At 46.6% G+C, this 26,963-nt stretch overlaps 1 protein-coding gene across 1 annotated transcript; it reads left to right on the top strand.

The window, feature by feature from the left end:
- TMEM201 (transmembrane protein 201) lies at positions 1–26,658 on the top strand. The gene is made up of 11 exons (XM_029962399.1): positions 1–45; positions 3,453–3,617; positions 4,509–4,703; positions 6,447–6,623; positions 7,211–7,602; positions 8,038–8,241; positions 18,091–18,308; positions 20,112–20,183; positions 21,151–21,441; positions 21,921–22,052; positions 22,497–26,658. Exons 1-11 carry the CDS (start codon positions 1–3, stop codon positions 22,592–22,594), a joined length of 1,989 nt encoding a protein of 662 aa, XP_029818259.1. The 3' UTR covers positions 22,595–26,658.
- Positions 26,659–26,963: the final 305 nt, after the last annotated feature.

The following is a 26,963-nucleotide window of genomic DNA, read 5'->3' as shown; positions in this document are numbered from 1 at the left end:
ATGGACATGGGCACCACCTGGAACTACCCAGGAGCTTCCCTGATGGTGAGTTGGACTGTGCCATGGCTTGGGCTGTGCCTGGGGCTGATCTGTGCAAATCAGCTCCTCTTCCTAGTGTGTCTTTCCTTCAGATTTGCTGGCATAGCCCTTTGTATAATTGCTTTGTAATCCAGTTGTGCCAGAATGAAGAGTGCTGCTTTAAATACTTTTAATGGAGAATTGGGTTTTAATTCTAATCCTTGGGTGAGGATGAGGATAACCCTCTGAAGAACTGCATATCCATATTTCTTTTAAATATGGAAAACCAAACATCTTCATTTTCTGACCTAGTAGTAAAGGGAGGGAGGGGGAATAGATGTAAATATTTATAAATAAATATATAAATATTTATAGATCCAGTGTATTATTATCAGCACTTTTCAGGCAGACTGTTCTGGCAATTCATTAAAAGTGTGGCCTTGAATATGTGTATAAATGAGGAATAGTGAGGAGTGCTGGGAGTTGGAAGGAACCTAAGGTCCTCTTATGTTACACGGCAGACACAAAGTAGTTGCTAAACAGTGTCAACAGGACTTGCAGAGCTGCAACCTGATTTTTGTGAGCAAAATGAAGTCATCTGATGGCCCCTCACAAAGAAACATTTTGTGTTATATGAGGGCTGTCAGACATTTAGGTGTTGATCCCCTAAATGTGTTTACTGCAGGTATTTTCCCCTCTCTGTTGTCTTAAGCAAATATCTTCTACCTGCAGAATAATTTATCCAAGCCTGGGAATCTTCTCGAGCTTGTTTGTGCGTGCAGGTTCCACACGGAGTTAGCACAGCAGGTGAGCTGAGAGTGGAATCCCCCTGTGCTGTCAGTAATTGTCACCTCTTGCTGCTCAGGTTTTCTTGTGCAGGGAGGTTCTGTGTCCCAGTGAAGCTGGTTGGAGTTAGTGCAGTGGTACATTTAAACTCCTCAGGGATGATTTGCCTGGTGTTTTGCAAGGGATTGAGCACATTGTAAGTGCTCGGTTTTGCATTGTGTCTCATCCCAGGGTGTGACTTCAGAAGCAGTGTGTGCTGTAGCTTATTGCCTTCAGCTGCTGCCTGAATTCAGTCAAGGCAAATATCGCTCCAAACTCATTAAATCTGTATTTGAGAGTCTTTCCAAATGCAGTACTTGTTTTTTGCTTTTTAAGTCCTGCCCAATTACTAGAAAACTAGTACCCCACCTACATGTTCTTGCCTAAAATGACCTTTTTTCCCCCTTGTTCTTCTTTTTGCATCCAGCAGATTGGAACTTGGGGTTTTTGCACCTATTTCTATGGCAACAGATCATAGGTTCACAAAAGGAAGGATTATTGCCTCTTATCCTAAATAATCCAGGACTTAGCCATTTCTTTTGCATACATTGTGAGAATGAAGGGCTGCTGTTTAATCCTCGGTAGCAGTTCCTCAGCCTCAAGAACTAGAAGTGGAATCCTGTTTGGAAAATGATGGGAAAGTCTGGAGTATACTTGGTCTCTTATATCAGAAAGTTCTTGGAGAGGGTTTGGCATTGATTCTTTTTTTGCTGAAAATCAGTGCTTCCACCTCCTCTGTCATGTCATGGAAGACGCTGAGGGTGAAGTGTGGTGTGTCTTATTTCCATGGATGCCAGAGGATGGGGAACAGCAGTATGGGGGTGGGATTGTGGCATGTTCCACAGCACCTGGGACTTGTGCAATAACCTCCCTCAGTGGGTGGAGTTCAGGCTGTGCTTGCTGTGAAGTCTGTGCTCGAGGAGCACTAGGATTTGTATTTTCATGGTTAAAGAAGCCTACATGTTATACTTGTGCCCCTGTGATAGTGAGATGAAACCAGTACCAACAGGTGTTGCTGTCCATCCTTCACATGGCTGTTTTGACAAGTGGTTTTCTTGGCATTTGGACAGTGGGAGCTCATGGATAAGTCAGACTAACGACCTAGATTTGTCTGCTTTAAACTTTTTTCTTTTTTTGCCTGTTAGTTTCAGGAGTGGTATTTTTAACTCGCATCAGTTACTGTTTTGAGCCCCCTTGGCAGTGAAGAAAGTTGAGCAAGGAATATTCATTTTAGGAGGGGTGTGGGTGTTTGCATCTATTTTGGGGTGAGAATCTGTCACCCAAGTAGCTCCAGCTATTTTCTTTCAGCATCTGGCAGGGAATCCTCAATGCACGCTGGAGTTTCAGTGCTTCATTGCAAGCACTGTTAGTACCTAGACTGGAAGGCCAGGCATTGCCTGAGGGTTGGGTATTCTATGAACCAAGTTTCAAAGCACTGTCTGTGGAAATGAGAGGGAGGAAGAATGTTAATTGTAGGCAACCAGCTACAGAGGTGATGGCTGAGAGAGAGGGGAAGACCCAGCTGCCTGTTTGGTCGAAGGGTGCCAGACAACACTTCTGCAGGATTCAGAGGGTGTTTCACTATGGAATTTTGTAGCAGCAGAGACCATTTCCTAGAGCAGGAAGAAGAGAAGTTGCTCTCAATTTGGGAGCATTTGGATTCCTGTTAGTTGCTTCCCAGGCCCTCCATGAGCCCCCTGCTCCGTTGCTTTCTCTGCCGCTGCAGTGGAGCCACACAGATTAATGCCTTGGTGGAGCTGGGCTGGTGGCAGCTGGGTCCATCTGTCTGCATAGCTGCCATAGCCAGTCCCTGAGCAGCTGCCCTCCCTTGGAAGTGGGACTGGGGCTGGTTCTGATAAACCCAGACAGCTGGGCTGTACTGCCTTGACCTGCCAGGGAGCTCCTCGTGGAGACTGCACCGAGTTTCTGAGACAAATGCAGACCTTCTTTAGCAGGCAGGCCCAGGGCTTGGGCCGCTGGAGCTCTTTGCTCAAACATCTGTCACAACCTGTGGTCACGTCACAGCTGTTTGTATTGGCTGTTGTTTTAACAGGATTGCTTTAAGAAACAAGGGGCTCATGGATCAAGGTCATTAGTCTTTATCCCTTCCGTTCTCAGGGAAGATGTGTTGTTTCCTCAGTTCTTTATGTATCTAAAGCTGTGAAGAAACAGCTGTTAACAGTGCCTGAGCCTTGGGATAATGTGATAACTCTTGCCCTTGAAAAATTTTCTGTCAAAATAGATAGAACTGTAACCATGAGCCCCTTTCCTGGGTTTCTGAGCACCATCATAGGCAGCTCTTGTGGATCGTAACTTCCTTTTCCTGGGATTCTATGTATTAAACATCAACTCTACAGCACCTTTCTCATATAATAACACTGCTGATTATGGAGAGGATTTGCACCCCCAAATGTGACCCTGAATAACAGGGAAGTTGATAATTCAGCATGTTCATAGTATTAGTACAGAATTAATTTCTACTTTAACAACCCACCTTTTCATTGCCAGAGCGACTACTCTGAGTCGTATCACGGAATGGGAAGACTGATTGTTTTTCCAGCCCCTCTTGCCTTTCCCTGTTTGAAAGCCTGTGCTTTCCTGTCCACCAGCTGAGTTCAGTGTTCGTGCCTGACACGTTTCCTCCCCCCAGCAGGAAGAAGCCCACCCACGTGACGGTGAACTGCTGGTTCTGCAACCAGGACACGGTGGTGCCGTACGGGAACCGCAACTGCTGGGACTGCCCCAACTGCGAGCAGTACAACGGCTTCCAGGAGGTACTGGGACGGGCTGGGAAGGTGGGACGGGGCTTTGGGAAATCCCTGCTCCTCCTCTGAGGTGGTGCAGGCCCAGTGCACCTGAATGTCCAGCGGTTTGACAGCTGTGCTGAGCACTGGTGAGCTCAGCAGCCCCTCACTTGATCAGCTTTGAGAAGGAATCCGCTGTAGTGGGATGTGCTGGCTGTGATAATGAAGACAAATTTTCCTCCCTTTCTTTAAAGGGCAAAAGCAGCCTTGACATCTCTCTTAAGAATATTTTTTTAAGTATATGAAACAGTGTAAAAATCCCTGTGCTAGGTGTGATAAAAAGGCTTTAATATAAACACTGCATGCAATTCCACCATTCTGGGTGATTTCTGCTCCTTTCTACTGGACAAGGAGGACGGAAAAATAAAACCTCTGGTTTTTAATGATGCAATCAGATTGTCTTTATTAATAGCCAACAACAGTAAAAGAGTTTAAAATCGTGTCAGAATAGATTTTAGGTGTCAGCACTATATTAAACTATTAGCAATATTGATTAAATAGTAATTAAATTATTAATAATTTAATATTATCAACAATAAATATAGCAGATAATATATAATATATTAACAGTAATTAGAAATATATTAAAATATTATTATTCTCTGGGTTTGTATTCTGTTAAATAGCAAAACCTGTCTTAAGCCAGAATCCAGCACAGCCAGCTGCCTGCAATAGGTGTGTGGAACAGTAGAGGTGGGCAGAAGATTTGAAGCATTTTGTCTCTTTTTTTTTTTTTGCTTATTTACTTTGTTACATAGGTGAATGCATGTAGAGCTCCTGACAGAGCTTAGGGAATCTTATTACCAACCTAGTTTTGATTTTATGATCTAATGTCTGCTTCCCCTCCTGCTTTTTTGTCAGAATGGAGACTACAACAAGCCCATCCCTGCCCAGTACATGGAGCACCTTAACCACGTTGTGTCGGGCGGCACAACCTTCTGTGATCCCACCAAACCACAGCAGTGGGTGAGCAGCCAAATTCTGCTTTGCAAGAAGTGCAACAACCATCAAACCATGAAAATCAAACAGCTGGCTTCTTTCTCACCGAGGGAGGAGGTGAGTGTTTGACCGAGGCATTCCCGTGCGTGGCTCTGCTATTCCTGCTCGATTTAATTCATCCTGCAGCCTTGTAAGCAGGAGAGAGAGCAGTTTTTCAGTGTACTGTGGAATGATGCTCCAATAGTCTTCAGAAGCATTATGTGGCACTCCAGTGCAGAGGAGGTTACTGATTAGTGTTGCACATTTACCTAATTCTACTCCAAAGCCAGAATGTAATGCCCTGTTCTAGATGAGCGCTGGGAGTTGAAGCTCGAGCCCAAAACATTGCTGAGATCAGCTTACAGCTCCAGTGCTTCCCATGGCCAAGCTTGCAGGATTTGGCAGGCACAGCTGCCCACTGGATACCTTGAAGCCTTAACAGATTCTGTTTTTCCTGGGGCCCTGCCTGTGCTGCTCTGCATTATTAGTGCAGTGGGAGAGGAATCCTGTGCAGCCACATAATTTCCCTGGTCAGGCATCTGTGCCTAGGAGGGCAAAGGGAATTTTACAGTTACAGCAACAGGATTTCCTGCTGAGCAACTTCTTGGCTTTCCCACTACTTAATATGCATGGAGGATGGGATAATGGGGTTTTTCCTTCACAGTTTTATGCCTCCCCAACGTTTCACACAGAGAATTTAGTGCTGCACTCCTTAGCTTTCAACCATTGTCAACAAGCCTTGGGGTTAGACTGTGCTGTAGTGGGATGTGTTCATCCTCTGGTTTTGCCTAATCCAGTCTACTTTGTGTAATTGTAATGAGTTTGATCAGGATGACTCCCAGAGAACAGATTTAAATTTGATCATGCTTAATGAGAGTATCTTCAGCTGGTGCCCTTTTCTCAGCTTTATTTCTAGTCCCTGCCTCTTGCCAGACCTATGCAGTTCCTCAGAGCACTGCCTCTGGCCTCTTTTTAGGCATTCAGTGACCTGCAATGTCTTTGCCAGCTGAGAAACACAGGACTGTGTTATCCAGCATGGTTGGATAAGTGTGTCAGTGGCAGCAGTGGCCTCTTGCAGCATTGCTGGCCTGTTCCAGTGAGGGATGACCCTGCTGCTCCTGGTCTCTGCCATGGGATTCCTTCTTGGTTCCAAAAGATGGAGCCTATGGAACTGCTGGAGCAAACTCTTGGGGAGCCTCAATGCACCATCCTGCTTCCAAAGAAGCTGCATGCTTTCAGCTGACACTTTTGGTGCAAGGATCTTGGAGTTAGAAGAGCCCTAGTAGCTTCTGTGATAAGTGATGTGTCCGCTGCAGTGACACTGAAAAACCTACTTACTGACTGTTTTTACCAGTGTTATTAATGATTTGTGGAGCTCATCTCAGTAAGGCCTCCAAACAGGGACAGCCTTCAAGTTTGGGGCTGATTTTTGAAAGGAACTTATCTCTTTCTCCAACACAGTGGAGTGAAGGGGCAACAGGTATTTTGTGTCCCCTCATTTGAGGAGGGGAAGAGCAGTTTTAGTTTCTTGTCTCACCTCCTGTGTTGAGTTCATAAGGTCTCAACAAAGATGGCAAAATAGGACCACAGAAATTCAGCATCCTGGAATTGGGCCACAGCAGCCTTCTGCAAGGCTTTTTTCATCTCTTCTGGGACATGGAGGCTGGGTCAGCTGTGTGTGAAGCTGGTTGCATGCCTGGCCTCCAGCTTGGTTCCTCTGGAGACCGGAGTCACGCTTTGTCTGCCTGCCAGGAGCAAATATGATAACAGGTGAGGGACCTGCAGTGCTCACCTACGTTTCCTCTCCTGTTCTCTCACCAGGGCAAGTATGATGAGGAGATTGAGGTGTACAAGCACCACCTGGAGCAGACCTACAAGCTGTGCCGCCCGTGCCAGGCTGCTGTGGAGTATTACATCAAACACCAGAACCGGCAGCTCCGCGCGCTGCTGCTCAGCCACCACTTCAAACGCCGCGAGACAGACAAGGCCTACGCCCAGGTGAGGGGGCTCAGGAGGAAAGGCAGAGAACTTGATCTCACTGCACCTGGGTTTGCTGCTGGGAAAGGGAGGCAGCAGCCTTGGGGCTCCCTAAACCCGGGAGCTGCTTCTGTACCAGCAGTTTAGACGAGTACAGCGTAGCTACTGCAGGTGCTCCTGATGTTAGTTTGAGGTTTTCCTCCTGCTGGTGTCATTCAGGGCAGTTGCCAGAAGGCAAGTCTAATGTAATAATAACAGAGTGGAAGGAAAATTATGGGACAGGCAGAGAAGGGGAGGTAGGGAAGGCAATTTATGGCTGCAGTGCAAGAAACTACAGAGTACAAGGGGAAAAAATTAAAAAAGAACGATGGGAAGTAAATTATGACATTCTCCCTGCCTGACCTTGGCTTCTGCTCATAGCTCTGCAATTGCTCCCTGCTAGTCTACAACATCCCATATGGTGTCAGCCCAGTACAGAGACTTAGAAGGACCTGAGCAAAACAGTCCAGTAAACCATACAGTCTGGAAGTGTTTCTTAAAGCACCATTTCAAAACCTTCCTGTAGTTCCTTCAGGCTTCTGACAAGGTGTTTCTCCCTTCTTCTGCAGAATTTATGTTCATCCTCCTCTTCTGCTTCCATAACCACACCAGCTCAGGTGATACTCCTGCGCTTCCTGGCCTTCCTCAGCTGCGCGTTCCTGGTCCTGATGGCCTTGTACGGGTCAGGCAACCCCTTCTCCCTCAGCACAGCAGTCCCTGCTCCCGTTCCCTCTGGCCCAGCGTCCCTTCAGAACAGGACTGGCTCAGCCTCCCATGCAGACGTGGGCAATGACACCTGGGTGAGGGTGGCAGGATGGAGGGAGCTGCTCCAGCTGCTCCCGGAGCACGTGGTGGAGAACCTGAGCGCCGTGTGGGCTTACGGGAAGAATCACCAGATGGCCGTGGCTGTGCTGGGGCTGTTCACCTGCCTGCTGGCCATGTTCCTGGCTGGGAGGATCAGGTGAGTGTGCACTTGGCTCCTGGTTCACTTCAAGGAAAACTATATTATATTGGAGGTCTTTGGTCCAGTCTCGACTCGGTGATCTAGGGATAAACATCTGCCAGAATGGCACACGTAGCACTGGGTGACACAGCTCTTTGCCAGCAGGCTGGGTGGAGACAGCAGAGCTTGCTTTGGATCTGTGCCTTGGTTCATTCAATTTAAGCTTGAATTACTGTGAATGAAGAGTTCCCTGTGCAGCTCTGGTAGAAAATGGAGCTGCTCTACTCAGGTTCTTACACAGCAATGGGCAGGGCTGCACCTAGTCAGAGGCAGTACATAACCTGCTCAATCCATACCCTTCCCTCCTCTTCCCCACCTTCCCTCTCCCTCCTCAGCACCGAGGGAGTTGGCTGGTGTTCAAACTCTCGTTTTGGTTTTTTCTTTTCGTCGCAGACTCCGGAGAATCGACGCGTTTGCCTCGGTGCTGTGGTTCGTGGTGATGAGCCTGCACGTGGCTGAGAGGTACCTGAAGATGGAAACCCCCAGCTGGCTGGACACGGCCAAGTTTGGCACCACGTCCCTGTGCTGCCTGGTGGGATTCACCGCGGCCGTGGCCACGCGGAAGTCGACGGGCCAGCGGAGATACCGGCCCCGAAGGTCAGAGCCAGAGCAGTGACCCTAGGGGAAGGAGCAAAAAAAGCCTTGTGAACTCTTTGCGACTGGTGCTTCTCTCTCCTCTTTTTATTTTCCCTTCTTCTGTTTCCTTGTTTTGTTTTGGTTTTTTTTAAATCAGATAAGCAGTGAAGATCTCTTCTTCCTTTTTATATATATCTATATATATATATATATATTTTAATTTTTTTCCCATCCTTGCTTACCACTGTGCTAGCTACTTGGAGCACTTCCACTGCTAGCCATGGAAGCCTCTCCTGCTGCCTCCATTCTCCCTTTCTCCTGCATCCTACATCAGCAGTGCAAATATCCAGCTTCCCCAAAGCCAGTTCTTCCAGCAGCTGCCCCACAAACTGCTCCGTGAATGCAACCTCCTCCCCCTTCTGCTCCTCCAGCCAAAGAGATTCTGGCTCCTCCTGTCCTCCCAGTTCTTCTCACTGCCTCTCCATCCTTAGCCACTCACAGAGGAACCCTCTGCCTTGATCCACCAATGGGGCCCAGGCCACCTTCACTTTTCTAATGGTGCTGGTCATTTTAACTTGGAACTGATGGGAACTTGCCTCTGGATTTGGAGCCCTCGTAACGTGTGCTGTGGTAACGCCCAGGCATGCGAGGAGGGGCCCACACGTAGCCCATAACCTGGTTCTTCTTGCCTTCCATAATGTAGCATCACTTACCTGCATGTTCTCTAGCTCTGCCCTTCTCCTGACTCCTGTTTTATATGGAGAAGTGTCCTTAAGTACTGTTGACTGGAACTCCAATAATTTATTCAAAAGGGTGCTTTACAAGATCATGTAGCTCAGGGTGTCTGATTTAATACCTGAAAGTATTCAGCTGGTTGAGGCTAAATTTTCAGATCTACCAGTGGCTGTTGCTTTCAATGCCAGTTTTCTTTGGGTTTGTTACCCACCCACCCACTCCCTGAGGAACATCTGTGTACAAGCACAAGTGGATAAAAATGCGTGTGTTCCTTCACTCCTATAGAAGAAATATGTGATAACAACCTCATGCTGTGATACATGGTCAGCTGGCAGTGTTCATCACTACTTACTCAGGCAGTGTTTATTGCTGAGAACACAGATAGAAAGGATGTGCCAAAGGAAGGGGTGGGAGCTCTGCTGTGGGACTGCATGGCAACAGAGGTGGATTTTTGGGGTTAGTTGGAAGGGTTCTCTTTTGAAGTCTGGCATCGGTGCTGATGCTGTTGAAAAAAAGGGGTCTGGAAATTGTGATTTGTAGCTGAGTGCCTGGCAGTCCTCTGCTGAAAGCTGGGGTAACTGGGTGTTACTGTGTGGGGAGGGAGGAAGGAGCTTCCAGCTGCTTGGGTTTTTGTGGGATTGACTTGTTGGGGCCTCTTAGCATCAGCAGTCTGAATATCCTGCACTGTCATTTGCAAGACAGTCCACTGAGTTTCTCTGATGGATTTGGGTCTTCCAAGAGGAAATAGCACTGTTACAGAAGATTTGCTATTTTCTTCTGTTCCAAATAGCACAGTGGAACTTGCCACACTAACAGTCTGATATAAATTAATTGGATGTCGTGATCTTCCAGTGTATAAACTCTAAAATAATCAGAGTGGAGCTCTCACTGTGAAGTATCTGCAACTCCTGCTGAAACATTCAGACACTACTGGGTGCTGCAGATGCTGGTGAAACCAGAGAAGCTTTTTTTAAAGGAAACAAAAGCTTTCATAGCTTTTCTTAGTTACTGCTCTTCCAACCTGTGATCGTTGTGAAAGCACAAAGGTGACACTGTGAGGTTCTTTAACAATAAGCCAGGCTGAGTGTGCCCTGGGAAGGTGCAGCTCCTGGCTGAAGGACTGTGTGCCTGTAACTTAGCAAGGGAAGGGGCCACACAAACCTGCTTCCCTTCTGGGCTCTCCTTTGGAACGTTTTTCCAGTGCCTTCAGACAAATATCCACCCCCAAGCTCACAGAACTCCTGTCTCCATTCTGGTGCTTGTGAATGATGGTGCTCTGAGGGTTGTTTACTTATTTACCCACTAAAGGAACCCAGCACCTGCAAAGTCTGGTTCCATCTTCCACCTTCCCATCACTTACCAATCCTGACCCAAAATGCTTGTCTTCCAGCTCACAGGTTGCTTCTTATTCTAGTCTCAGACTTTCAAAATTATGATAATAATAACCATTTTGTCCCATTTTCTGCAGGGGCACTTGATTGAATTTAGAGAGTTGTTTCAAAGTAAATACTACAGGAAGCCACATGACAGGGGGGAAAAGCCAGCAGAAGTGTGCTGGGTCAGACTTTCACAATCCCTCTGGTGCCTCTTTCCTACTCTCCCTTAGGAGATTTAATAGGAAACATTCCTTAAAAATCCAGTCTTTTTTCTCTGTACCTATCAACCTGTTGGAGCAGGAAGCAGTGTTAGGACAGGAAGTAATAAGCTCATGAAAGGATGGGAAATGGCAAAGGATAAAAGCCCTAAAAAAAGCCAAAAAGGGGGACAATTCGTGTGCTATCAACTGTTTACTCAGCACTCCTTTCAGTGCAGTGATCCCTGGAAAACTCCTCACTGCAGCAGCCCTTCCAACACCACTGTTCTGCAGCCCATCTGCTGTTCAAAGTGGGGTGGGCAAAGCCACCTGATGAGATGGGCACTGGCACCAAATCCAGTGCCAGCTCTGCCATCCTCTGAAAAAGCTGCACAGAAAACCCAGGACACCCTGAGCTGTCATGGCCATTAAGTGAAATAAAGACACCAGACTTCTTTTTCCTTCCTCCCTTTTTCCTGCTTCAGGACTTCAAAATTTTCCTCCTAGAGTTAAACGTAGGAAAAGACTGATGTTCCTATTGAGCTGCGATTGTCTTCTGCACTTACTGCACAATTTGGAAGTTGGAAGTTCCTCTTGCTGCTCTCCTGTGAGGTGTGTCCCAGTGATGGGAGAAACCTCATGTTTGAAGGATATACTGAGGCTGCTGGCAGGAAGAGGGGCGTGGGGATGGCCATGGCAGTGTCAGGCCTGATTTCTATCAGCAATTATCCCTTTTTTTATAAGAATGAAATTAATCTGCTCAAATTTTCTTGCCCAGTAGCGAGGAATCTCTCAGTGGCAGCTTCTAAAGATGCTTGGCAGCCTCTTAGGATGCTTTGCTTCCAGGAGCTGAAAGTCAAGGCTTGTTAAACTTCTCTGTGCCCTGTTTCATGTGCCCTCCTGTCTCCTGTTTTCCTCCCATCTCTTTAGGAGCACTTTGGGTTTTCTCCTTTAATTTAAACTTGCCCCATCTTTGAGCCCCCTGAGGTCAGGCACCTTTTCTGATATTTTTCTCTTCAGTGTTATGTTGTTTGACCATTCCTGTTCTTTTCTCTTATTCTCTTGTCTTTTTCCCTGTGCAGTGCTGGGATGGGATGGGGAGGATGCAACTAAATATTGGGAACAGGCAGTTGGCAGAACTGTGGGAAGGAGTGGGATTTACACTGTGAAGCCTGAATAGTCCTATTAAGGAATATATTTAGCTCTGTTTGCACAGCAAGTGCAGACCTACACTGAGTTTAAAATCTTTTAATCTGGGAGATATGTTAACTGCAATTGAATACAAGCAAGAAATCCATTTGTCTTCGCTTTATGCAGATTAATACTAGTGAAGTATATTTACAAGTTGCACTAATTTATATGTCAGAACATCAGAAGGCTACTTTGTTTTGTGGCCAAGCTGTACAACTGATCTCTGTGGTGCTTTGTTCATGATTTACTGAAGAACTTTTGGACTTGTAATTGGAAACATTTCATGGGTGAAACAAAATAACACATGTTGAAGTGGGGTTCAGTTTTAATGCCAAAGAAGCTTTTGTCTGTACTCAGGTGTCAGCTTATTTCCCCCCCTTCTTCGTGCCTCAGCATGTCTGTGCTGCTGCTTCCCAAAACACCAGAAAACCTCAGAGCCTCAAAACCAAACTTGCAGCAGTTGAATTTTTGGTCCTTTAGAGACTCTGATGCTGACAAGTCTCCTCTCTTTCTGCTTCTCTCACATGGTTGGTCTCTCATACTTTTGCTGATGGATCTTTTAGGGGAAAGGGAAGAAAGGAGGAGAAGGGTGGGATTTTCCAGAGGTGTTCTGATTTATAAACTGTAGCATTCAAGTAGTACCAGTTGTGTCTCAGACAACGAGGCCTGTAGAAGATCAATTGTGAGTTTGCAGTATTTTACTCTGGACTGTTCCTGGGGAAAAAAAAATTAGGTAAATCACTACTGCCTTTACTGAGCCTGTTCTTGCCATACCTGATTTAATGCCAAATAGACTGTTGTAGACACTGCCATGCTGTAGGTTCTGTATGGAAGGTGCTTTGCATTTTTCACCCGAGGTTCAATTAGGATGTAGCAGTTGGATATATCACCTGACTGCATGATTGCTTCTCCCACAGTGGATCCAGCAGAAGGAAATGTGTGCTCCCAGCTCAGGTATTGTGGTGCAAGTCCATACCCTGAGCACAACCCTCCCATCCCTGTGCAGCTGAGGTGCTATATTGTGTGACACACACACGGGGACACATTTCCTCCTGCTGGGTGGGACAAGAGCTAACAAAGGGCTGGTAGCTAATGAACACAGCTGGCACAAAAGCACCCAGGACCACTTGGTCAGTGCTTTGAGCTTCTGTTTTCCATTAGCTGGACTCTTTATTTCAGGCCAGAGAGGAACACTGTGGTAACCTGTGGTTACGAGATGCAGCTTTGAAGCCTGAGGGCTCTCCCAGCCATGCAGGCCAGAGCGTGCAAACATTTTAACAGTATTAGAGGGTTTTAGCCCAAAAGCCCCTAATTCAAGGTGCTGCTCTTTCACACTGGCCATATGCTGGTGTCTGGACCAGAGGATGGTACAGCAGAATGGAGCTGAGGGTTGTGTGTCACTTGAAATCAGATCTGCTCCATGCCCAAGTGCCTGACTGGCTCTCAGTGGTCATGGCTCATCTCCAACTCAAAATCTTGTACCCTGCCCAGCAGAGCCAGATTTATAAAGGGGCTGATGTGGGTTCTTTAAGTGCCTTTCCCTGGACAAGATCTGTGACAACACTGTGTTGCTTTGCTTCAGTGGAAGCCCCGAGGCTGCAGCGTGGGACAGCAGTGCCTGTGTGTGTGCCAGGCCAGGGCTTCTGTCCCTCATCTGCCCCCAGTGAGTGTGACAGGGCATAAGAGGACACTTGGGCTGCACTCTTAAATTTCTGAGCAGCTCTGCAGTCTCTAAGGGGGTTGAGGGAGAACCCAGAACTAGCAGCCAAATCAGCACCTCTGCTGCTGCTACTTCTGAAGCCCTCACTGACATCAGTGCATGCAAACTGACACCTTTGTAGCCCTTTACCCTTCAAAATACACTATATTTATATCTCATTTTTTCTATTAACTCCTCCTTTCCTGCACCTGTGCTGTGCATGCCCTAGTGAGCTGAGCTGGGGTGTGGCAAAGGGTGAGGACATGAGGGGAAGATAAAAACGGTGTAGTGGCGTTTGATTTTGGCTTGGTGAATATTCTTCAAGTACTCTGAAATTATGTGAAGCTTATAATCATGCTTAGATACTCTAGGAACTATGTATTGATGTACTGTGGACAAAGTATTTATGCTCTTATAAAAATTAATATAATTCATAGCCAGATGGTTACTCCAGACTGACTGCACTCCTGGAAGCAGGGAGCTGTATTGTGTGGCTTTGCTTTGATTTTTAAAGAGATGCTTTTGAAAATGCATGCTGTCACATATAACCTGCCAGGTCATTCCAAGTGTGCTGTCACCTGTGAGTACACTTGGGGCCACTTTGAGCCGTGGCAGATGCTCTCCTGTGAGAGGGACAGTACTCAGTCCTGAAGTCATCCCCTGTAAAGCCTCATCTGGGACCAGAGGGATCGAGTGCACAGGCAGGAAGAGGTTCCCTGGACATTTTTGTCATGCCAGCAAGTCTGGATTTGTGTAGACACAGGACCTTTGTGCCACCTGTAGGAGGGAAGGCAAAATTGATGCCAAACATCTGTACTCTAGAAGGTGTTAGTGCAGGACCTGGCAGCTGGAGCATTTTCAGCTCCAATTCAACCCTCCTTTTTCATCCAAAGCAGGACAACATGTAGGAGAGAAGAATTCTTACTCTTGGCAGCTAAAGTTTCTAGCTCTCTTAAATCACATATCAAAATATTAATGTGTCTGAGACCTGTGCCCTTTTTAATCATTATTCTCCCTTCTCCCTGTGCCTGTTTTTTTATTCATATATTGCTCTTTACTCCTGATTCTTGACTGTAGGCACAGGTTGTGGCCCTGGCTGATGAGATGGAGCAGAGCAGAGCAGTGCCTGGTCAGGGCACAGCAATGTGGGGTAACAGGGAGCTGTTCTGCACCCCCAGTGCCTGGGAACAGGGTGCAGTTGTACCTGGAGAACTCACAGCTCAGTTGTGATGGCACATTAAGTCCAGAGTTAACATTTTATCCCCTGACTGCCCCTGGCAGGTGAACCTGGGCAAACACCACGAGCTGCCTGCCTGTGACTGCATCTTACCTTCCTCCTTCATGGACTGAATTCCCTGGCACAGGAGTGGGTCCATCCAGCCCTGTAGTCTGACCTGCCCCATGCCCTCCCATGTCTCTCTCTGTCCCAGGATGCAGCATCTCTGGTTAAAATGTGAATTAAATAGGCACACACGTAGGTGGTGTCTTTGGATAAGAGGGAGGTGTTGGGACAGAGGAGGGGAGGCTCTGCTGGCAGGAGGTGTCTCTTCAGGACCGTGTACAGTCCCATGCCGTGTAATACTCTTATTTAACCTTCTATTTATTTATTTTTGAAGTATCCGTGTAGCAGAGTTGTGCCCAACTGTCTAGTAACGCTGTGATCATTGTAAACACTAATTAAGATGCCCAATTTCTGATGTTCACAATATCAAGTTCTGAAATAAACGGCTTCCGGGCCCTGACTATTTCCACAAACTGTCTGACTCCAGAGCCTTTTTGTTACTTTTTTCACTGTTACCAGCCCCATTATTATCACATGCACAAGTGGCTTGGAGCAAAGGCACAGCTCTAGTGCTCCATTCCAAGGCTTGGGATGTGGTTGCTTCTTGCCTTGTGATCCTCTTGATCTCCTCACCTTTTTTTCATCTGCTTCTGAAAGAAGTTTTAGTTCAGCTGCCTAATTCTCAGTCATGAAGCACATTCCCAGGACAGCTTTTAGCAGCATCAAGCCCTCTTGACATGGCAGTGGCAAACACTAAGGAGAAAAGTGCAGGGAAAAGGAACAGGATTTTGCACACTTTGCAGGAATTTGTTCAGAACAGATCAATATTTAAGCCAGTTTTTAGTCAGCATTCAACCCTAAGGCCTTAATATGCTATGCTTAAAATTCTTCAGCTCCTCTTTGCTAACCAGAAAACTTCTTTTTCTGGATGGTGCAAGGCAAATGATTCCTCAGCTGCCCTGAGGATCTGACTGCACAACTTGGTGAGGTTGAGAAGTGGGGCTGTTGAGCAGCAGAGCCATTGGAAGACTGCTCCAAAACAGTTACAATCAGGATTGTGAGAGATTGTGGTTATGGGTGATAAATGACTGTAACATCTTCCAGCCTGTTGAATGAAAAACTGCTGCAGCAAGGAGCTGTGTAAAGTTGGGTCCTTTAGCCCAAAGACACAGAAGGTGCAAAGTTAGGACAAAAGGGCTGCATTGTTCAAGGGGATGCTCTGATTTGGCCCTTCCCAGCCATGGCACAGTGAGTGGTAGGTATCCCTCTTTCTCCTGTGATTCATATCATAGTCCTGAGCTGCACTTCCAGTCCCCTTTCCCACTCATTTTCCCTTACAAAGCTGAGATGGACACGTACATCTCTGTGTGTGTGTATGTGTGTTATGGGGCAGATGTGGATGTGGGAGTGCACTAAAGGGAAGCACAACACCCTTCCCAGGTCCTGGAACCTGAAGAGGTTGGGCAGTTTCTGCTGCAAGACTGAGGAGTCCCTTGCTGCTGTTAGAGGCAAGTCCTGCTTCCAAGATGTTGTTCAACCTGATTAAGCTGGTCAGGATTGTTATGTCTGCCTCATATGAGCAGATAAGTGGTTTTATAAGATATTTTAAATTGTAATCTTAATTCTAGACTGCTTCTTCTGGACGTTTTAGCACAGCATGATATTGGTGCACCAGCTCTTTAATCTCTGAGACAGAATGGAAGGTCCATAAATCACCTCACAGCACAAGGCTGAGATATGTATATTCCTTCATGCTCTGATTTACTCCTGGCTTCCCTCTGACAGAAGAAAAGCCATGTTGCTGCTCTCATCTGTCTCATCTGTTTCCATCAGAAGTGAGATTAAGCCTCCAAATATTGCAGCCTAATTTTATTTCCATTTAAAAATATATGTTAGCTCTTCATCATGATTTCTCTGACAATTATACTACCTGTTTCTGACAAAACAAAACTCTTACAGGAGATCAGAGATCTGCTCCCTATTCTAGACTTTCTTTCTTGTATTTTCATTCCACTGTTAAAAACAGTACAAAATTGCCATACTTTCAGCACTGCAACCTTTGTGGAATACTCATTTGGATGGTTTGAGGACACAAGTGAGACTCCAAAGCTGACTCCTCGTTTCTGAGGTGATGTAGTCAACTGAACTGTACACATAGACTAAGATCAGTACGTGATTGCAAGGAGGAATAGAAAGCAGGTAAAAATAGGAGTAAGTTTTTAACAGATTGTTCAGCTCAGGTTGATTTTTTAAATTTTAAACCACTGCAAAGTTAGGTGATGAAATGGGGGTCGGAAATTAATTGCATAGTTTGTTTGCATATAGCAATTGAGTGTGGTAGTACTAACAGTGAAAACAATTAGAATACAAAGTCCTCTCATACACCAGAGAATAGAGGTCAGTTTATGTCTGTAGCACTCAAAAATCAATAACTGGTACAGGTATGTTTTGTCTGTTCTCTCTCCTCTTGTGTTCTCAGCCTGCTCACTCTGTTCTGCAACTCCCACTCTTTCACTTGGAAAGAACCCATTGAAAACAACTCACAGACCTAGAAATACAATTGCCATTATTATTTCCAATTTAAATTCTTTCCAGGCCCTGTAACAGAGTTTTAGGCACTAGGAGCCAGACACTTCCTGGAGTGTGTGCTGCAGGGGCACAGCTCCCTGGAGCAGCTGTGCTAGTACATACTTGGGGCAGAGAAACTAAATGTAGTGGTTTAGGCCTCACTTTAGGATTTTCCCATCTGTAAAATGAGGGTAGTGAGTCTTTATTACCTGACAGAAGTATAAATAAAGGCAAATGTGTTAAGGAGGTCTGAATGTTGGTTTTAAAACAGAGCTCTTGTGCTGAAATCCTCATCCAAGTAGCCACTAAAAATCCTTTTCTCTATGCTGACATCAGAGGTAAGATGTTAATTCTGCTTTCTAAGGACAAAAAAAATAGTACATAACTACTTGCTTCCCACAGCCATGACATGTCTAAGCATGCAGTTGGCATGTGCACATAGCAGACATAAGATGTGCTCTGTGTACCTGGATTTTTTAAAGCATTCACGTGTCTCTAGGTAATTTTCTCGTCCAGGGAGAGATCCAAGGTACTGTGCCTATTTGCACCTGAGTTCCTAAACTGTTCCACCACCTTTTCCACCCTGTGCTGTGGGACAGGTCAGTGCACAATAATTTGAGTCAGGCTGAGCAGTTCTTCCTTTCCCAGCTTCAAAGTGTGGGAACGTTCCTGTGAACTCTTCAGCGTTCTGCATCTTGCACTCCTGCACTGAAAAGTCAGTCCAAAGCTGGTAACAAAACAAGTGTTCATGCAACTACAACTGAGAGAGGCAGTGACTGGAACTTCTCCTTGCTAAATGTCTGTCATGTGTGTCCTTTGCAGGTACCTCTCTGGGGATTCCATGACTCTCTTTCCCAACGGCACTGGGACAGCCTTCCCTTCACCTGCCACGTCTCTCTTTGTCCCAACACCACCCAGCCTCCTCCACCTGACAAACCAACAGCTCTTCAGGTCCCCACGCAGAACTTCTTCATCCTCCCTCCCTGGACGTCTCAACAGGGCCCTGTCACTGGGGACCATCCCCTCCTTGGCCAGGGCAGGTGAGTGGGCAGGAAACTCTCCCAGCAGGAAAGGCAGTGGAGTGGTGCAGTCAGAAGGAAATGGGCTGTGAGGCATCCACACCTCACAGTCCTGTTTAGAGGTGGCACAGAGGAGTCTCCAGCATTAGGCATTTGGGTTTTGGCATTAAGAAGTTGCACAGCAGGCCATTGCCATCCTGGGGAAGCAAAAGCCTCCCTGAGCGCTTGCCTGCTGAAGGTTTACTGAAATCCAGGGGCTTCTCCAGGCATTTGTGTCAGGATGACACAATCCACAAGGTTATGTGTGGGAGAGAGGCAGAAGGGGCAGTTAGACATGGGAATGGAGAAGAGCAGCTTGGGAAGGGATTGGAGCAGTGGGATAACTGATCTGGCAGGACCCATCCCTCCCTTCGAGCTGCTCTGTTACTTTGCTTCCTTTGCTCCAGCTGAAGGAGCAGAGGTGAAGGCAGGCCCTGCCCTTGGTCTGGAGTTGATTTGCATTAGCAACACTACTGAAGCTGCTTTAGGGACCCCATTTCCTCCTGTTTTTAAGGGCTTTGTGTGATCCAGGGAAGATTTATAGGCCTAAGGAAAGCCTCTCTCCCAGTAACTCAGTAACCCCTCTGTTCTGCTGTGCTTGAACCCAACAGATGGGCAGTAGTGTTCCAATGCACTTCTCCATGCAAGGAAAGCCAAGCTTTGCTGTGTCTCCAACTGATTGCCAGAAAGTCAGAGGCCAAAATGTGGCAGTTTTCTAGGACAGCACTGCAGTCCTGCAGGGATTTTGTAGTTCATTCCACATTTCTCTAACTCACCCTGCCAGCAGTTTTGCCAGATCTAATAAGAGCAGGACAAAGACCAGCCACACAAACCTTCCAGCAGTGTGGCAGCTTTTGGCACAGCCTGAACCCTCCCAGCTCCCTGAATGCCCTGGAAGGGCAGGTGCAAGTGCTCCAGACAGCTGGGATGGGTGTCTGGGTTTTATTTACTGAGGTGCAAAGCCAGACAGTCTGGAGAAAACAGGCTGTTGGGGCTAAAGGGTTTTTGCAAGCATCAAGGTTTTCAACTTCCAAAGCTGTTTGCCAATAGTTCTGTAAATCAAGTGCCTAAGAAAAACAATTTATTTAAGCTGCCGTGTTTTGTTTGTGGCACTTCTGCCTGACAGGAGTACTTTTCATGGTTTGGGTTTTTCTCCCTGTCTTTGCTTTTATTTATTTTTATTTTCATTTAGTATGGCTACCATGCCATAATAAACCTGTCAGTTAGATGGGAATTCATCTCAGCATCCATCTTTTCATAAGGAAAGGATATAACCATATCTTCACCTTCTTCCTTTTTAAGTAGTGGCAAACCAGGCTGTGATATAGTCACAGGGCAGATAATCTGAATTTGCTGTGTATTTAGAAGTCATCTGGCAGCTTTGCTAGGAGCAGGTGAAGAAGTCACCACCTTTGGAAGCTGCCCCATCCTTCTGTTATAACCTTCACAACTAAACTGTGTTCATGTTTGTCATCTACTCCTGTGCAACATGAGATAAATCATTATAAGCCAGTTCTGCAGTGCCAGAGTCCACTGGCAAATGTGCTGCTTCAGATATTTTGGAGAGGGATGTGTAATTTAGAGCCTGCACAGATCTGTTCTGCTGCAGCTGGGAAAAGTGGATTATTCTGCTGCTACCATAGAGCCAACCCAGGAAAACAGGGACATTTTTCCTGCCTGCATTTCCCACCTGTCCCCTTGTGAGATGATGCAGTTGCATTTCTGGAGGACAGACCTCCAGCAGTTGAGCCAGTTGCCTTCAAATTGTTTCATTTTTGCTTTTAGATTCTGGCTACTTGTTCAGTGGAAGTCGACCAGCCTCACAGTCCTCTCAGTCCAAGGATTCTCCAACATCAGGTACTGCACTGGGCCTGCCAGGCCAACTCTCTGCAGGATTTGCAGTGAATGGCTTGAAACACGTGGCTGAATTCTTTCCTCCTTGCTCACATCCCAGTGAAAATGTCAATTGTGCTGTTAGAAATAGTGCAGGGAGAGCCCCAGCTGAGAGTGGGACTGCATTAAAATCAGGTGCTGTATGTGTTAGATGTCCTTCTCCCCGGGAGGGCTCACAGTGAGACAGAACAAGGAGCCCTTCCCTGCTTAGAGCTGAGTTGAGCCTGCTTTGATAGGAGACTTCAACTGTTCCTAGGGCAGTTTTTTTATTGTGCTTTCCCAGCCCCAGGAACTGCTAATTTAGCAGCCCTGGCTGCTCTGCCCTTTTGCTCCCACATCCCCATGATCTGTGTGTTGCTTCTCTGACCCAGATGGATCCCTTGGCTGTTTGTGCTGCTGGAAATGTGGTGACAGCCTGGTTTGACCCCCACAGCCACTTGTGCAAACCTCCTCACATCCCCGTGCACCTTCCCAACAGCCTCTGAAGGACATGCCAGAGCAATCCATTTACCTGCAAAATGTGTGATGGAGGCTCTCCAGGATGGACACAAGGGAGCAAAGAGAAAGCTCACCAGGCTCCTGATAACCCAATTCCTGAGTCATTCCTGAGTGTACTAAAGTGCACGTGGAATTCCAGGATGCTCTGAGTTGGAAGGAAGCCACAAGGATCAGAAAGTCCAGCTCTTAAGTGAATGGCCCATACAAGGATCAAACCTTGGTGCTATCAGCACCATGCTCTGACCAGCTGAGCTCATCTCGGGTTTCTCCGTGTTTCTCAGTGTGGGAACTCAAATAAAGAATTTCAATACAAGATACATTGGACGTTTGCAACTCCCATTCCTTTTTCTTGTAGAACTGCTAAAGAAAACTGTGCCTGTTGTATTTGGGTGATGATCTCGTGGTTTCCCCTCTGGGGATGTCTCCATTTCAGAGCACTTCTCCCTGCTGTCCGGCAGCTGCGCTCCCTCCCGCATCCCCTCCCCAGCACCGTCCGTGGCCGGATCTGTGACTTCCAGCTCGGGATCCCTGCGGTTCCGCCGGCCCCTCATCAGCCCTGCCCGCCTGAACCTGAAAGGACAGAAGCTGCTGCTGTTCCCATCCCAGAATGAGGCCCTGCTCACCCCAACCAGCTCAGAGGAGCACACCCACTCAGACAGCAACATCTTTGCCCCCGAGCTGTCCAGCTTCCCGAGGAAGAGCCTCAGTGAGCGGGGAATGCCCGGTATGCTGGCAGCCTCCTGCACTCCTGGGAGGGCACTGGGAGGAAGGAGTTGGCTTGCAAGCACAGCCCTGCAACATCTAGGCCACAGTTAGATGGGAAACCTTCAAGAGAAACCCATGTGGTGGTGGTGGTGGGCTACCAAACTCCCTTCAGAATCCACTGGCCTGAGGAGCCTCTTGGCTGCCCAAGCAGATGTCCTTTTCTTCCTGGTGGTGCCCCAGGAATGCTGCTGCCACTGCCTTTACCCTGGCTTGGAGAGCTCCTTTAGCCATGGGTGAGGTGGTGCTGCTCTGGGCAGTGTATGAGACACGTGCAGGCAGTTCTGCTGCACAGCACTGAAATTTGCCTTTTGCTTCCAGTTCCTGTCCATAATTTTACCAGGCAACCATCCATTACTCAAGTCTAGCTGTAGTCTGGTAGCTTTTGCTACTTTTGGCTTCCACTGGTGCCTTTTGAATTTTCCTCTCTTCTCCTTGCAGATATGAGATCTGCTATGGAAGGAGGGAGTATTTGCAGTGATAATTCCATCAAAAAGGAGGATCACTCATCACACTCATCTACCTGTGTGGTAGACACAACTACTAAAGGGGAGGATTTGGCAGGCTGGAGAGGTAAGTGCAAGTCATGTGAGTGTTTCGTGCACGTGTGAGCATTTCTGTGAGGGTAACTGAGATCTTTCCTGTGCTGCAGTGACCTGATCTTCAGATCAAATAAATAAGTAGTAGCAAAATGGAACTTGTGCCTGCTATTCTAAGACCTTAACAAGGCTGTTCCTGTTCTTTGGACTGTCTGAAGAGCATTGACAGAGTGCTAAACTGAGACAGAGGAAAAGGGGTGGGGATGCAGGTGTCAAGAACAGCAATGAGATTGAGAATAGAGCCAAAGAGAGCAGAGGAATCTTTCCTGACAGGAAAAGTCCTTCAGTGACTTCAGCTTATGGTGAAAACACTGGTCAAAGAGAGAGAAGCAGTACAGCCTATGTTCACTGTTCTCATCAGTTCTTTAATACCTCTTTCTGCTATTCCCTTTTTTCCCCTGTGTTCCCCTCCTCTAAGGTCACTTTGGTACCTCTGCTCTCCGGGGCCTGCTGGCTGTGAGCCTGACCCTCAACGCCGTGTTCACGTCAGCCTACGTCTACCGGAGCCTGCGCTGATCTGGGCCCACACTCCCTGTCCTCCTGGTCCACCTGGTCCTGAGGAGACAACCAGAATTCAACCATGGCTTCATGTCTCATGGCCATGCCACTGGTGCATGCTGGTTTTTAAAGAACTACTGTACACCCAACACTCATGACAAGGAACCTGGGTAGCTGCTGCCATCACTTCCAGGTAGAACATATCCCAGGATTGCCCCTGGAGGTGGCAGAAAGCTCCAGTTCAAAGCAGGAGGCCTGTTAAACGGCCCACACACTTTTATTTCAAAAGAACTGACCTGAGACACAAGCCTGAAAATGTGTGAGCTACGTTTTTAGGAACCTATCCCAGCTCTTCTTTCTGACATATTGACCTCGTGCTGATGGTGCTGGTAAAATGAGGAGAATTAGAGCAAATGAGCTGAAGAAGAGGGATGGCTTAGTAGCTGGTGCTGGGCTTTGGCTACTGTAGCAGCATCCCCAGCCTCTGCTCGCTGGTTCCTCTTCTCTCTTCCCTTTGGCACTCTCCTCTAAACTATCAGTAAATTTTCTTTAGTTGCCTTAAGCTTGCCTAAGCACGTGGGTGACCTTGGCTGCTCTGTCATGTTCTTGCATCTTAGATGTCCATGTTCTTCCACCTGGACCTGGCCCTGAGGCCACTTTGACCAGTTCTCCTTCTGGTCATGCTGGTTCTGTCCTGCTGTCTGTCCATGCCTGCAGCCACACTGTGCTGCACACCCCCCACACAGACATCCTGGGGGGGCTGCAGAGAATGAGGATGTGCTTTGCTTTACCCAGGAGGCATTAATTCTGTTCCAGTGAAGTCTGTAAGAAGAAAGGATCCCGCTGTGATTTGCACCCCAGTCAAAGGGCTTCAGCTCCCAGCTCTGCTGGTGTTTTCACTGGAGCAGTGGGTGGCAGAGCTTGTTCTTGCTGTAAATCGCACAAACCTGGTCTGTCAGAGGTGGGTGAGGGGCTGTCTGATTGTACACATCTATCCACAAACCTGATGCCTCAGTCTGATGTTGGGATTTGCTGAGTAACTGTTTCAGATGTTTCTTAGTTAAATGCCCAGGTGCTCTCGGTGAAAAATGCCAAACCTGTACAGTTCAGCCTTCTGGATAGATTCTTTGTTTCTAACCCAGGGGAAGCAACCCTTGATTTCTAAAAGCAGTTTATCATTTGGCATTTCTGCTTTTGGGTGAGTCTTCAGCATTGCTTGGAATTCAGGGGCTATTTAGAGTATTGTGCAGAACACTCAAAATCATTTAGTGCATCCTAGGGAAAAAAAAGTCTTCATGTTTTGATTTCTAAATACCAAGTGCAAAGAGAAGATTTACCAGTGTGTCAAGAATACCTGGTGAAAAGAGAGCTGACTGGCATTAACTGTGTATTTCTTGAAGCAGGACTTGCTCTATTAAGAGTTTTTCTGTTGTCTCTTCCCTTGGGCTCCTTTACCTCAAATTTCTCTCCCCCACCCCACTGTCCCGTGTTTGCATCTTGAATTAGTGTTGGGCTTACTGTGTCTTTCCCTCCCTTTCAGTTTGCTGCTGTTCCCTCTCTTGTGCTCTTGCATGTGCAGAGAACAAAGTGTATCAGTGCTGACCATTCTCTGCTCTGAACCTGGAATTCAAACCTTCCTTTCACCTCATTTTTTTTCTTTTGTGTTTTGATCAAGTCCCCACCACAGCCTCACTTAGTACATCACTGGAGTGATAGCCAGACTCATCAGCATGCATATGACAGCTTCAGTGGGGTTTTACTGCTGCTGATTCAAGCACTGAAAAATTTAAGTCTCTCTTTGTCTTTTCCACGTCTCCTTGCATAGTTTCAGCAGCCCACTTCCAGCTGCTGCTCCCACCCTGCCTGCAGGGAGGTCTGCTCCTCCTGCTCTGCCTGGCACAGTTGGAGCACAGACTCACCCACACGTGCTGATCTGAGAGGCTGAGGAGATGCCACTCCTGACTCTGCATCTCTCCCAACCCCCTCCGGGAGCTGCAGCACCTCCCACACAAAGCCCTGGAGCCAGGACAGACCTGCAGCAGGAAGATGTGCTGTGGGCTGATGATGGATTCTATTGTAACTTGCATGAATTGTTCCTTGTAGCCAAACTGGACCCATAACCTTGCTGTAAAAAGATCTTTGTCCCTTTTTATAGACTTCTGCAGGCTCACTTGAGCATGTGTATAGGCAAGATGCTAGCAGACCAACTTCCAAGCTTCTATTTAAACCTCTGCTGTTTGGGTTTCGTGATGTCCTGGTGCAGTGTGTGACGTCCCATTCACAGATCCTTGTCCTACCTGAGGGGCCTCCTGTACAGAGACAAGCTGCCAGAAAATACTGTGGCTGTGCTTGTCTTTGTCACACCAACAGATGTGCACTGTGACTCCACGTATGCAAACTTCCCACCTTCGCCTCCCAGCCTGCTCTGGGTTTTACCATCACACCCACCTGGATCCAAGTTGCTCTCGGTCTCGGCCAGATTGCAATAGAAACCTTCTCCTCCTTTCCAGCAACCAAGGAGCTGCAGCCTCTCAACACACTTCTTCCCACTCCTATTCCAGAACAGGAACACTCTGACCTGTCACTGCACTTCTGCATCTGAAACTGTTCCTGGAGGGGTGTTTGGTGACCTTGTCCAAAGCAATATAAAGACTTTGGATTTTATTGCTGAAGAGGGAAGACAACCAAGTTTTTCATTCTGGTGCTAGAACACTCTCCAGTGGTGCTCTCACAGTTGTGAAGCCTTTGCTTGAAGAATCCATGAGTGTGTGTGTGTGAGTGTGTGTGTGTGTGTGTGTGTGTGCAGGTGTATAAAAACATCTGGAGGGTTTCTTCATTTCAAAAGATCTGAGCCCATGTTTGTCTCTATATTGTTGGCCTTAATCTAGCTCGTAGATACTGTGTCTATCTTGCTGCTCTTTTCTATATGAAGCTGGTTTGGAGGAAACAAAAGTTGATCTGGTCCCCCTGTAAAAGTCTTCGTGACTGATGTTGTTGATCTTCATACAGTGTTGGTCAGGGGGGAGATTTTATTTTTCTAATATTTTTCCTACTGCAAAAATTGTTGGAGTGGGATGGAAAAAAGATCTTTACAAAATGGTGTGATAAAGATGTGAGCATTACTTAATAATACCAACAGTTAATGATCAGGTGGAGTATAAGTGAGCTCTGTTTCCAGACCTTTTCCATTTCCTACCTTCCACTGGAAATGCCCAGGTACTTTTTCTTTGCATATGGGCTTGTTAGGCATGTTCTGAGACCTTGCAGATACTGTAGATGATTTTGCTGTTCTGACTTTAGAAAGAATTTGGATTTTAGAGTTCCAGTTCCACAGTCTGGGTAGTTTGGCAGATGTGACAAATATTGTGCCCGTATCTATTTGATGGGATAGAGGGAGTTGGTAGAACGACTTGTTTATCTTTTTACATAAAATTTTAGACATTAAATTGGTCACTCTGGGGTGGGGGGGGGGAACTGGCATATGTAGGCCAGATTCACTGAATTTTAGGCTGTTTGTTCAAGCAACAGTTCCGGCCTGTGAATGTTGGATTCCCACCTCATTTTCTTGGGTGATGGGAATACCTGTAAGACACTGCTGAACTGGCTGGGTTCCTTAAAACAGGGCAGCTGGAATGAAGGGCTTGTGTTGCCTGTGGATGCTGCTATATTTTTTCTTCCAAGCACCATTCCTGGAAATAACGATGGTCTTAACCTCTCTCACAGACATTTGTTAAAAGGTTAGAAAGGGCCAATTTGGCCAACACTTTTTTCTTTTTTTTTTTTTCTTTTCTGCATCCAGAAATTATCATCACTGTGTCCTGTGGTGGGAGTAAGGTACAGAGTACTTTTGGATTGAATGGGTATCTAGAGAGGGTGAGCAGGACAATTTCAAGTCCTAAACCTTATTTCCTGTGAAAGACTGTATGTTATGTGTGTATACTTCTTTGGGGAGCTCTATCACTGTACAGTTTAGTTAAACGTGCTCCAAGGAAGGAGAAGCTGTTCCTCAGAGGTTTTTAGTTCATGCTTTGTGTTTAAAGAAGAATATTTTTCTTTAAAAAATAAAAATGGATAAGTTTTCACCTTAGTGTGTGTGGTCCAGTTATATGCACACCGTACTTTTGTGTTCATTTGGCACTTAAGGGATTTGTTTTTTTGTTCCGTGAGATGGTGACTGAGAGTGTTTTATGTATTATTGCATGGTCTTAAATTTATGTTTTTATTTTGAAATGTATGTTAAGGGACAGGTGGTATAAGCTTTTAGACATAGGTTTTCTGATCACAGGCTTCAAAGGCTGTCATTTTCCTCCATTTATACTTTTATGACTCGTGTTTAGATTGTTAAAATGGGCTGCTAATTTGTTTCAAGACCTGGCCGTGTACTCTC

This window comes from Manacus vitellinus, unplaced genomic scaffold (genome assembly GCF_001715985.3).
Source record: "Manacus vitellinus isolate BGI_N305 unplaced genomic scaffold, ASM171598v3 scaffold_46_pilon, whole genome shotgun sequence".
NCBI lineage: Eukaryota > Metazoa > Chordata > Aves > Passeriformes > Pipridae > Manacus > Manacus vitellinus.
The sequence above is the reverse complement of the archived record's forward strand: the minus strand, read 5'-3'. Positions and strand labels throughout refer to the sequence as shown.

Bases quoted from the DNA above. Each gene is read 5' to 3' on its own strand.
- TMEM201 (XM_029962399.1), top strand. From the start codon at position 1: ATGGACATGGGCACCACCTGGAACTACCCAGGAGCTTCCCTGATG. The intron at 4,704-6,446 runs GTGAGTGTTTGA...TTCTCTCACCAG, and splicing joins CTTTCTCACCGAGGGAGGAG to GGCAAGTATGATGAGGAGAT. The intron at 18,309-20,111 runs GTGAGTGGGCAG...TTTTGCTTTTAG, and splicing joins CCCCTCCTTGGCCAGGGCAG to ATTCTGGCTACTTGTTCAGT.